Here is a 12,962-nt window from a genome sequence, read left to right as displayed (position 1 = left end):
TGATGTTATAAGATCATCAGCTAAAAGTCCCAGGCTGTGGGTTTGGTTAGCATGCTTATCCCTGGCTGTGTATTTTGGTTGAAACCAATGGTGGCCGGAATATACTTGAATTCACTGGTGTTTCTGACAGCACTTGAAATAGAGATCTGAAGTGAGGGGAAAAGTTGGTCCCTCTCTCTCCCTCGAGATGGACCGGGAAGAGTGGGCTTTAGCTGAACAGCTTTTCCTGGCCCTAAAATGAGAGCCACCTCTGGTTATAATCCTGGTATGTCCAAGGCAGCCATAACCCACGGAGTCCTCAGCCTTCTCTCTTCGTTGTCCATTAGAGAAAAGACCAGTGCTTCTGGGCCTCTGATTCCCCCCCCATCGTAAAGGGGGTTGATGGAGTGCCCAGTCAGGATCCTCAGAGTTACTGGCTGGCAGGTGTGAGCTCATCACAGGGACTTGAAAGCAAGCTCCTGCCCTTTTCCTCTTCATTCCCAGACAAACCAGGGGCTCGAGTGCAGCATTATGTACTACCCACATAGGTCTGTCCCAAAGTGCACTGCTTTGGTGCAGCTTTGTTGGCTGATTTTTGTTTTTGAAAAGTGGATGGCTTGGAAAGTTGCCTAAGCATGCCGTGAGCTTGGAAGGAGAAGTTGAGAAATGGCCCATCCCTGCTAGCTCATCTGCCCAGGGCTCGCCTGGGATCACAAGGCTTCGAATTGCAGTGTCTCTGATGTCAGCAGTGTGCTGGACACAGTGTCCTGGAGTGATCGTCTCTGCCTTAAGGTGGGCTCAGGCAAGACCCTGGCCAGTGCTGGGCAGTCCTCATTCTTCCTGTCTTCTTGCCGGCCGGCCTGCCTGCTAGATCTTTCCACAGCTCCGTAGCAGCATGTGAAGGGGTGGGTTCATGGCCCTGCTTTTCTTTTCCTGGAGCATGTGCACTTCTGTTTGTGACACGAGGGGACCCAGTAATGTTCGTTACCCCGAGGCTCTTGGGCTTTGGTGGAATTAAGCACACAGAAAGAGACGTTTCCATGGGCCCCTGGAGGCGAGGGTGGAGTAAGGGAAGTCACCAGTTCTAACAGTTCCCCCATTTCCTCCTATTTAGCCTCAAGTCCCTGGTAGATGGATATAAACAGTGGTCGTCCAGTGCCCCCAACCTGGGGAAGGGCCCGAGGAGTAGCCCAGCCCTGCCAGGGTTCACCAGCCTTATGGAGATGGGTAAGCATGGCCCTTGTCCTGACTGTCCCTGTTCCCTCAGGGCACTTCTGGCCAAGCTTCTGGGAGTGTTTGAGGACTCCTAGTACCACCTCATGGGGATTATCTCCTCTTTGACCCAACTCCTGGGCCCTCACCCCATTCCCTCTTCGTTGGCTCTACTCCCATTGCATCAAACCTTCCCAAATCACAGTTTGTTCCCACTGCTGCCATGGAGCCTGCCCTTGGCCTCCTATCCCAGGGCGCCGGTTGTAGTCTCCTTAGGGCAGTGCAGAGGGTGAGGACTTGAATCAGGTGCTTCCATCTGCTTGGGTCTCTTTGTATTTTAACGTGGGGAGTCTGCAAGACAGGAGATGGTGGTGGAAGACACTGTGGTCTTTCTCTAAGGAAGCTTTCCAGTTGCCTGTGATTGCTGAATGGGTAAGGTCTTCTCCAGGCTCCCTCTCTCTCTCAGATAGGATGTCCTCTTTTCTCTGAAGATTTCCAAGTCTTAGTAGGTCAGTCTACAGCGTAGATGGGCCTTCACCCATGTAGAGGAATCCAGTCCGTTGCGAGACACTGGTCTTGAGACCGGCCTCTAGGCCATTGTTGTAGAAATTCAAGGTCCCTTCCAGTTTTAAGGTGCAAAAACATTAGGGATGTTTCTGTTCTACCCACTATTCTAGGAAACTCACACACTGTACCTCTTGTGTTTAGGATCCCAATGCAAGAAGTAGGAAATGAGCAGATTTGTCTGCACACAGGAAAATAGGCTCTGGAATGGAGAGTGATTGCCTCATATTGGCCACGGTTGAGTGTGGAAGGGTAAAGCCCTGTGGGTTCAATGCCCAGTCCTTATCCTGCCTGTGAGACTGTTTGACCCTTGCACTCCTGAAAATCCAGGAGGCCCAGGAGGCCCAGGGTTGGGGAGAAGGATGAGATTCTTACTCTTGCTGCCTCATTCCCATTTCCTGTCCCCCACACCCTGCCATTTTTGTCATCTCCAGAGGATGAGGACAGCGAAGGCCCCAGGAGTGGGGAGAGTCGTCTACAGCATTCACCCAACCAGTCCTACCTCTGTATCCCGTTCCCTCGAGGAGAGGATGGGGAGGGCCCCTCCAGTGATGGAGTCCACGAGGAGCCCACCCCAGTCAATTCAGCCACCAGTACCCCTCAGCTGACGCCAACTAACAGCCTCAAGCGGGGTGGCACCCACCACCGCCGTTGTGAGGTGGCTCTGCTTGGCTGTGGGGCTGTTCTCGCGGCCACAGGCCTGGGCTTTGACCTGCTTGAAGCTGGCAAGTGCCAGCTGCTTCCCCCAGAGGAGCCTGAGCCACCAGCCCGCGAGGAGAAGAAGAGGCGTGAGGGTCTTTTCCAGAGGGCCAGCCGTCCTCGTCGGAGCACCAGCCCCCCATCCCGGAAGCTCTTCAAGAAGGAGGAGCCCATGCTGTTGCTAGGAGACCCCTCTGCCTCCCTCACGCTGCTTTCTCTCTCCTCCATCTCCGAGTGCAACTCCACCCGCTCCCTGCTGCGTTCCGACAGTGACGAGATCGTGGTGTACGAGATGCCCATCAGTCCGGTTGAAGCCCCACCCCTGACCCCTTGCACCCACAACCCCCTGGTCAACGTCCGAGTGGAACGCTTCAAGCGAGACCCTAACCAATCCCTTACTCCTACCCATGTCACCCTTACGGCCCCCACGCAGCCCAGTGGTCACCGGCGGACTCCTTCTGACGGGGCCCTCAAGCCAGCGGCTCTCCTAGCCAGCAGGAGCCCCTCCAGCAATGGGTTGAGCCCCAGCCCAGGAACAGGTGAGTCCCATCCTCCTTTTCTCTTTCCTGCTCTTGGGCCTCCCGGGTGTGGCAAGATTGGAGTGAATGGCAAAATTAGAATGACAGTTCCTCCTCTGATTCGGCCCACCAGGACGTGCTGCCCTGGGGTTGGAGAGATGGCCAGGCCGACTGATTTCTCTGTGTCCTGTGCCTCGGCAGGGGGCTTCCCTGAAGAGTGAAGGCAGACCGCAGGTTCTGGGAAGAATCGGACCCAGGGCTCCTGTAGGATGTTCAGGTCCTGGGTCTTGGAGGGCACAGTGTAGTGCCTTCAGGGCATCGGAGGGGCAGGAGCCGCGCTGTGCTCGTTCCCTGAAGTGGAGACAAAAGTTACCAGAAGGAATGCTACACTCATACAGGAGCGGTATTTGTGCCACATAGCTGGGCTCTTGCCTGTGATTACAGCTTAGTACAGACCTACTCGTGGGCAAGCTACCTCCCAGGCATCCTGCCTGTATCGCTCATCCCTTGTTTGTGCCTGACTCCGAATCCAGGTACATTCCTGTGCCTGTGCATGAGCTCGCCTTCCCTGTCTGACGCTGAGCCACCTGGGTGTCCACATCCCTGTCTTTTCCTGCCACTGTCACTTGCTCCCTAGAAGACCGAAACCTGACTTTGCAACCCCTCTCACCCAGTAGGAGAGGAGATGGCGACTGGGATTTCAGGGAGATTTTGAGTGTAAATGACAATTGTATTTTCCCTTTCGGCTTTAGATTTTTTGTTGTACTCAGGTATGTGTCCTCTTTGGGAAGAGACCTTATGACTCATCTTCAGATTTTTGAGACCTAGATTTGTTCTGGCCTCACATGTTTATTAAATGGATGAACTGGAAATAAACAGACACTTCCTTACGTCAGGGGTCAGCAAACTTTCTCGTTAAAGGCCAGATAATAAATATTTTAAGCTTTTGGGGTCGTACGGTCTCCGTTGTAATTACTCAACACTGCTGCTGTCGTGGGAGAACAAGCTGTAGGTGCGGCTGTGTTACAATAAAACTTGTTTTGCAGACCACAGGGTGGCCCATGGATCGTAGGTTTTTCATTACAGATGTGACCCCCGTATGTCCTCTTCTTATTTTATTATCGGAGACAGTGATCATGGCCTTCTCGTTCACTGTTGTATCCCCAGTGCCTCCCAGCACACTCCGCTGCACATAGTAGGTGCTGCTTAAATATTTGTTGCTCGTGTTATTCCAGGTGAATAGGGATGTGGCAGGTATGGGGAGGGAGCAGTGTCTATCTGGTCTAGAAATGTGTGCCATCACCTGATGCCTCTCCCTCTGTCTCTTTGCCCAGGAATGTTGAAAACCCCCAGCCCCAGCCGAGACCCAGGTGAATTCCCCCGTCTCCCTGACCCCAATGTGGTCTTTCCCCCGACCCCAAGGCGCTGGAACACACAGCAGGATTCTACCCTGGAGAGACCCAAGACCCTGGAGTTTCTGCCTCGGCCACGTCCTTCTGCCAACCGGCAACGGCTGGACCCTTGGTGGTTTGTGTCCCCCAGCCATGCCCGTAGCGCCTCCCCAGCCAACAGCTCCAGCACGGAGACACCCAGCAACCTGGACTCCTGCTTCGCTAGCAGCAGCAGCACTGTGGATGAGCGGCCCGGACTCCCGGCCCTGCTCCCGTTCCAAGCGGGGCCGCTGCCCCCTGCTGAGCGGACGCTTCTGGACCTGGACGCAGAGGGCCAGAGTCAGGACAGCACCGTGCCGCTGTGCAGAGCCGAACTGAACACACACAGGCCCGCCCCTTATGAGATTCAGCAAGAGTTCTGGTCTTAACACGTAAAGGGTTGGGGGCGGGCAAGGGGGAAGCAGGAGGAGATGGGGGGAGCTGGCTGGCACAGCCCTTTCTCGGAGTTGGACCCCCTGAAATCCAGCCCTACTTCTTGCACTGATAATGCACTTTGAAGGTGGAAGGGATGGAAGCAGGGCCACTTCAGAGGGTCCCCTGCCCTGTAGGGCCTTTCTACCCATGTCCACTGGAAGGGGCTGTGGCCATCAGCTCTGGCTGTGTAGGGGAGGGAGGGGTGCGTGCATGTCCCCCACCCTCCACAGTCTTCCTCGCCTTTACGGTGACTCTGCAGGGTCACTCAGCCAAATCTGTCTGCTGCCCCCTCTCCTCAGCCCCCTGGGTAAGCCTGGAGCCTGTCCCGGAGTCCTCTTGTTAGCCCTGAGTTCAGCCTTCCCAAACACCAGTATTGGATGATCTGTGATTGATTTTGCTCCTCTTCCGCATTCTTCCCCAGCACCCATGAATCAGAGTCTCATCTGGTGTGAGATAACACGCTTTTCTGTGCCCTAAGCCCTTACGTGCCCGCTGGAGGACTGAAGGCAAGGTGCCCCAGTGTGGGACGTAGGAGTTGAGGGACCTGGTACTTACCCGCCTGCCCTTCCAGGTGCCCCGCTTATTTATTTGAGCCCCACAGGGGTAAGGGGACCTGGGGGGAGGAGAGGGAATTAGGAAAAACAGAGTCGAGTGGCAGCAAAGAGGGTAACAGAGTCTGCCCTTGTTCCTTTCGGAAACACACAAATAAAGGCAGAAACCAGCACCTGTTGATGGCATCCATCTCCTACCCGGGGTCTGGACGTGGCCAGACCAGTTTCCGATACAAACATGCTCATCCCAGGGATAGTTTCTTGGGAGACTCACTCACTGGTGCCAGTTCTGAAGCCAGAGACAAAGTTCCTGTGTTGGTCCGTTATGTTGTTCTGGTCGTTATGTGTTATGCCCTTCTCTGGATCTTTCCTCCAATCCCTGGAGCCAGTGGATTATGTGTTTGGCTGGTAGATATCTGTGCACTGCACCAAAATAGCATATTGGGGGGGGGGGGGGGGGGTGGGAGGGTCCCGGACACTGGGAGCTGGAACTGTGGGGATTTCTTCTCAGCCACGCCATCCATTACGGGATGCCCTTGAAGTAAAACGGAGCCATTAGTGGTACCTTCCACACACGGATATGGTGAGGCGATGATGTTCGTGGGGTGCTTAGTGAGCCACTGATATACAGGAACCTTTGAGCCCCAGGCACTGCAGACTGACCGAGGGCTCGTGCCTCTGGGCACAGGTGGCCCCTGATGCTGGGCTCTGGACCCTGAGCTGGGTAGGAAGGAGAGCAGAGGCCAACCCTGACTTTTCTGGAATCTGTTTCCTTAACTGGAATGTTGAGCTGCTTGTGGAGCTTCCTCCTGTGTGCCTGCACCATTTCCACTTCCCCTGGGGCCTCCCGTGTCAAGTGTGAGCGGTTGCCTTTGTGCAGGACACACACGTAAACTTGATTGGGAGCAGAGCCTTGGGTCATGCTCCTCTCCCCTCCAGACTCTCCAAATGTGGCTTCCCTGTCTCTTATCATGGAATATTTCCTTGGAGACGTTGGCGGACCGCCTGCAGGTTCCCTGCATTTGCTGCCCGCCTGCCAGAAGGAGGAAAGCAGTGAAGCTGGCACAGATGATGAGTTTGGTCACCGCTCTCTCTGTCACTATGATCAAGTCCCAACCCGGGAATGAGGAAAGGGGTGACCTTGGTTTTCGAATGGCTCCCTGTTTTATGAGCTCACTGGCACTTTGGTTCAAGGGCCCCCCCCTCATCTTGGGTGGGAGGCACTCAGTTTTGTTGCCCATGTTGTCTCATCTGTCTCCTCTTTTTGCAGTGAAGACTGTAGGGTGTTTTTTTTTCTTTTTTGCCTCCGTCCCCTCACCCCTTGGCTGGGGTGGGGGGGAGGGGTTGTGGAATGTGAATCCTATTAACAGTTCCAGCCAACCCAGGGACTCCTCTTCATTCTTGATTGGGGAGGGGGCCACAGATGGTGTGTTCTGGGCCCTTCCCTGGACTCTCCATAGCCCCAGTTCCTAAGTCTCTAACGTGTCTATAAGCCCTTGGCTCCACTAAATGGCCCTTTGGCGGGGCGCAGCACACAGCATAATCCACACCTTGCTGGCTCTGGACAGTGCTCTGTGCTGTGAGGCAGTTGACCGTTTTCTACTTTTTGTTGTTTTGTTAGGTTGCAGCCATCTTTTGGGGAAGTGGTAGTATAACTGATGTAATGGGCATGGAGTGGTGGCCACTTGCCATTGAGTAAGAGGCTGAACCCCTTTCTTACTCCTCCAGCTGGAGGAAAGACAAAGACTGGGTCTGCTATTGGTAGAATTGCACCTGTCGGAGGCAGAAGCAGGATTAGTCTGAGGCTGCTTCGTGAGCTGGCGCAAAGACGGAGGCGTTCTCTCAGCTCCTCCATATCCCGTCTCTGATGGGCCCCTGCCTGCCACATTCTCTCTCTGTAGGGTGAGGCGTGGCAGGATAAGGATCCTATAGAATTTGAGTTGTCCACTTAGGCTCCCTTGTCTCTATGGTCACGGTCAGGAGCAGGCCTTGAAGCTGGGATTAAGCCCCTGCGTTGGCAGTAGCCAGAATCCCTTTTTCCGTTTCTTTCCTCAGAGACACTCTCCCTCTGTTGTTGGCAGGTGTTCATTACCCAAAAGTGATTGGATGATTGGGATCCAGTGGCCCCCAGCATCAGGGGCCACCAGTAATGGTGATTGGAAACAGATACTGCTCTCTGCCCTTTCTCCTCAGATCCCTCATCTCCTTCCACTGATTCTAAACAGGATTATCCTCTGTTTACCCCCCCCCCCCCCCCCCCCCCCCGCCTTGGGGATCCAGGTCCCTGCCAGGGGCTGAGTGGATGTCTCCATTATCCTCATAGTATTTCTAAGAGGCTTGGTGGTTACTCTCTCTTCACTTCACATCCTTTAGTATCCCAGGGGTCTGGTAGTAATGATGAAGGTGATGATGATGATGTCTTCTATTTGTCAACTCAGAATAGTGCTAACCTTTCCTCCTGGCCTTTACAAAATTGCATCATTTTCCTTCTGATACACTTGCTGGTAGAGAAGAGAAAATGCTTAAAGAGGAAGGAATTCAAGGGAAGGGAAATTTGAAAGCTGCCTGGACTGGTCGCTGAGTCGGGCACCAAGCTCTAGGACTTGAACAAGGTGTCTGTCTTCCACCATCTGTTTTGCTGTCTGGCTCCCCTTTTAGCCACTCTCGCATTTCCTTCCTGTAAAAGCAACCATTACCTGTTTCCCGGTCAAGGGCAATGAGAACATGTTTCAGAGCAGGTCGGCGAAGCATGCAGCTCCCAGCCGGCCATTAGGACAAATTGCTGACCTTAACAGTGTGGTCCTCACCACTTTTGCCTCTAAGGGACTTGCCTAGTGTTTCTTACTTTGGTTTCTGGAAGAGTAGTGGTTTGGAGCTGACTTAGAATGACTAACAGGGGCCATGGTCAGGCACATCTTCTGCGGTTATGCAGCACCTGGTGTTTACAGACCTCCTTTCTGATCCCCCCCCTTAACTTGTCAGGCTGGTCTTTCCCAGCATTAGTGTCTTAGGAAGGAGGAAAATAGGAGACCGGGAGGCTGGAGTCAGCATCAGAATGACAGTTTGGGGTCTTGGAGTTTTTAGGAGTCATTCCCAGAGTCTTGTTTTTTTCGAGACTGGAATGAGGCCAATTTAATTCCTGGAAGAATCTTCACGATAAGGTCTGCCGGCCCTTGGGACGCATGTCCTGGTGTGAGGTTCTTTACAAGGCCCCTTTCCCCTCAGACCAGGGTTGCTCAGGGACACAACAGGACACCCCAAGGGCATCTAGGTGTGGCTTGTTGTCAACACTCCTATTCCTCAGTCCCCACATTGGAGGCCCCCTCCTCCCTCTGGCCCCCACAAGGAGGGAGACCCCTCCTGAGCATTGCTAACTCTTCAAGCTTGCTTTTAACAAAAGCACAGAACAACGGGTTCTGAAAGGCTGGATGGCTGTGAATGGTTACACTTCAGGGAGCCTTGATCTTTTCTTCATGTGTTTAATTAAGCCTGTGCTTTTGACTCAGGTATGTGAGCCCCCCCCGCCCCACCCGCCTTCAAGCTGGTTGGAAACACTCCATTGCCTCTTGGAGGATTTGGGGGAAGAGGCAGGTGTTGCCCTTGCTGTAGTGCTGGGCCTTTCCTGAAAGCTCTGCCAGAGACTGGCCCTGGGTCAGGGGTGAGAACAGCCCGCACCGCAGTGTGTTGTGATCATAAATGACCATGGTGGCAAGAACGGCAGGAACACGGTGACCTGAGCTGCCCACATGCTAGTGTGCGAAGTTGCAAGTGTCTCCTCCCCCCTGTGGACCTGTGAGCCCAACAACGAACTGAGGATGATGCTATCTTCCCTACCTGAAGCACGAAGCCCTTTAACTTTAAAATGTATGGTCCTGGAACCCAGGGTCCAGCACTGATAAGCCTCACCTTGCTAGTTTATTTCCCTTTGTGGAGAAAAGTGTGGGGGTTGGGTGGGGTGGGGGGTGGTTGTAGGTCAAAACCAGCCGAATATTGGCAATTTCCTGTGGTTCAGCCTACTAGGCCACTTGCCTCTCTCCTTGGCTTCAGGCCTGAGGATGGCTTCTTGTCAAGCTACATTTAGTCCTAGGAACACATTCCTAAATGCTCTCTTCTTTCAGACAAATCATTGCTTTCTTAGATCAGGAATTCAAATTAGTAAAAATCCACATCAGAAAGGAGAACCCACTGCTGCTTCTGGGAGTTCTCGGTCCCTGGCACCTTCCGGGCCTTGCCACTGGACCCTTGGCATCTCAGGCACTGGTGTTTGAAGGCAGGAGGCAGAAACCGGAGTCCCGGCTAATTATGGCTAATTAATAGGATTTAGGTGCCTAACCAGCCTGACCCAGCTCTGGGCTTCTGGTTGGCTGTGCAGGTCAGGTGAACCTCTCATCATCTTCTCAGACTGCTGACGATTTCCCATTTGTCCTGATGAGATATTGACAGCCCTCCCGCTTTGTTCATTTCCGGTCTTGGGCACTGGCAGCACCCTGGCCTCCCTAGACAACTCAGGGAGCCCGGTCATTTGTTGTTCTGAAGGTCGGGCTCTTTCCTTAACCTGGAAGCCAGTAGGACTGGTCTTCCTGATTCTTAACTGCCTGTGGTTCCCTGCATCCCCCGCCTGTAGCCTTGCTTTGGGTTGTTAGCTCACGACTGCAGCTAGAAATTGAGAAGAGCCATTGTGTTGAGCTACATGCCCTTGGTACCCAGCTGTAGCAAAGAAGGGAGATGAACTTGTCAACTTTCTCCTCTGATTTTCCTCACTATCCATCCTAAACACACACGCGCACACATTCACACACTCACATATTCACATGCTCACATACAGATTTAGACTATCTTCTAGAGGATTAAGGAAAGAAGTTGGAGATGGGTTTTACTTAGTTCGCAGAAAAGCTTTCTTTGGGATTTTCCTTCCTGTTAGAGCCTTTGAGTCTAGGTAAAGTGAAAGTTCACATATGTGTTCGTTTTGTTTCTCTGTAATTAGCTACTAGTTTTCATCCCTAGGCCTTCCCTGTTTCAGTGTCTTGTTCATATGTCCTAACCCTGTGTCCTTGAATTCCCATTTTGCTTTGGGATTTAAGTTATTGTAATTTGTCAACAATATTTAAAAATAGAAAAGTCCTGAAGGAAACTTACCAGGTTCTTTTCTTTGGCTTTTTTTTTTTTTTCAAGGTACTGTAAATTGTTAACTAGGGATGCCAAGCAGGCTTGGTTCAATGGCTAAACCTCTTATCGTATTACAGTGTAATGCCGATTCAGCCTGGTCCCACCACCAGAGCACACACAGACTTGAATAAAACTGTTACAACAATGACTTCTGGTTTGCCGTGGTGCTTTGTAAGCTTATCCTTTCCCCACTTTTTAATTAAACAAGATATCCAAGTAACTGGCTCTTGTGGGGGGATTTCCATATGTAGGGAAAAATAAAAACCATGGCTATGGCACAGGAAACAGGAAGTGGGGGGAAAGCCTCCCTGAAGCCCCTGGAGCTCCCAGCTGGACCACAGAGGCCCTTCTGGCACATGGTGCTGAGCCGCACCTGCTGAGATGATTCAGTCTCTTCTCACAACTGACTTCTGCACAGGCAATGGGTTTGGGCTTTCAGAGCCCCTGCAAGCATGTGCTGTCTCCCACCCCTATCATCATCCACCCTGATGTTCCTGGTGAAGTTGTAAATGGGGCTAAGAGGACAAACAAGCGGAGTTATACACGAGATTTTCTGCCTGTGAGGAAAATCTTGGATTCCTTGTCATCTTGATACTCTCAATGGCACTTGCCAGCTGTGTAACCTCGGGCAAGCCACTTAACCTCTCTGGGCCTCTTCTGGAGCAAGTTGATCACCAGGCAGCCTTTGTGCTTTCACTTTCCATGATTGTATATTGGGTGGGATGAGGGTGAAAACAGACGGGAAGAACCGTGTTGGGGGCTATCCTCTGCTGCCTTTGTCCCCTATTTCTTCATTCAGCTGAATGCAGAAGACAGCTTCTGAAACTTCTGTGTTGACACCCTCATATTTTACTGGTGTGACCTTGTATTTCATGCCATGTAGCTTAGCCTCATCTTCTGCAGCCCAGAAGGGGTGACTGAGATGGGGTTCCACGCTGGTGCTTAGACTGTGAGAAGAAAGATGACCCTTGGTTGAACTTCACGATGAGTTTGACCAGGACCCAAGTGATCCTTGTAAGGCACATTGAGCAAAGAGAAAAAATGACCAAACTTCTTACTGGAGAAGATGCCATGGAAGGTGCCATATGCTGTAGGTATGTGTGTGAATTCCTCATGTTTCTGGAAAGCAGTTTGGCCATGTGGCATGAATTCCATAATATGGACCCAGAAATTCTGTATAGTAATAAACACTAGCTACAATGTGCCAAGCATTGTGTCAAGATTTGATCCACATTATCTCGTTTACAACATCTCGACATCCTTGAGTAGACCCCATTTTATCTTATATGTATGTGTGTGTGTGTGTGTGTGTGTGTGTGTGTGTTTAAGTAATCTCTACACCCAACATGGGGCTCAAACTTACAACCCTGAGATCAAGAGTCACACGCTTCACTCACTGAGCCAGCCAGGTGCCCTTATCTCCATTGTATATTGAGGCAAATGAGCGTCAGAATCAAGTAACATGCTCAAGGCCACAGAGCTATCAAATAGTGGAGCTGGGATTTTTCCAATTCTGGCATCTGCACTTTGTACCACAAGATGAGTCAGATGAAGACAAAGATTTATTTATAAGTCTCCCAAGATCATTTACAGGAGGGTTCAAATGACAACAAGTGACCCAAACAAGATTTTGAGAGAGGACTTCCACCACCTCCATTTTGATTTTAGTCTGTTCTTTCTAACTGATCACGTTCTTCATTCCAATTTATCTCTTAACTCAGGCAAAAGACCCCATGGGCAAAGCATCCCCTGAAGGGAACAGAAACTACCCCCTCAAACAATAAGGGCTGCCCTGAGCCGGCAAGACCCTGTGACTGACCCCAAGACAATAATCAACTTGACTTTCACTGCGCAACGGCATGTACCCACCGTCCCACCGAGCTTTGTCCCACATTTCCCTTGCATAAAACTGGAAATATTTTCAGCACTTTGGAGACGGTCTTTGAGACGCTAGTCCTCTGTCTTCCCCATCTTGATCTCATTTCTTGTTTCCCACCACTCGTTTGTCTGCCTTTGGATATTGTCAGTGGCAAGTAGATGAACTTGGTCTATTTGGGACCACAGCAGCCAGGTGGTCTTGCACCCCTGTGCCCCGGATATAATTTTTTTGGTCTACCTCCACCCTCTTCCTCACTCAACATAGAATGTTGGAAGTGAGAACATGGGGAAGTGAGAAAGTGAAGGCTATCTCTACAAATTAGAAATAGTCTATATATCTGACAATGGGGGGATTGCTTAAACTTTGCTTCTTTAAAAGGCATTTATTATCTTCTATATGCCAGGTACCAGCTGGACACTGGAGCTTCATGGCTTGCTCAGGTAGAGTCCAGTTGATAAAGATCTTATGGTCTGGTGGGAAAGATTGAAATACGAAGACATCTGTTTAATATAATGGGATCGGTGCTACG

The 12,962-nt window shown here is 51.6% G+C and overlaps 1 protein-coding gene across 1 annotated transcript in view; it reads left to right on the top strand.

Annotated features, from left to right (window-relative positions):
- MAP3K9 (mitogen-activated protein kinase kinase kinase 9) overlaps positions 1–5,561 on the top strand; it is a 75,792-nt gene extending 70,231 nt beyond the window's left edge. Inside the window, exons 10-12 of the mRNA XM_019451377.2 lie at positions 1,094–1,206; positions 2,190–2,993; positions 4,307–5,561. Of these exons, the coding sequence (XP_019306922.1) occupies positions 1,094–1,206; positions 2,190–2,993; positions 4,307–4,791 (1,402 nt within the window). The 3' untranslated portion in view covers positions 4,792–5,561. The remainder of the gene's footprint in view (positions 1–1,093; positions 1,207–2,189; positions 2,994–4,306) is intronic.
- Positions 5,562–12,962: the final 7,401 nt, after the last annotated feature.

The sequence above is a fragment of the Panthera pardus genome, unplaced genomic scaffold (assembly GCF_024362965.1).
Source record: "Panthera pardus isolate Hobbes unplaced genomic scaffold, ASM2436296v1 HiC_scaffold_24, whole genome shotgun sequence".
In the NCBI taxonomy this organism is placed as follows: Eukaryota; Metazoa; Chordata; class Mammalia; order Carnivora; family Felidae; genus Panthera; species Panthera pardus.
This window is presented reverse-complemented; position numbering and strand designations above follow the sequence as displayed.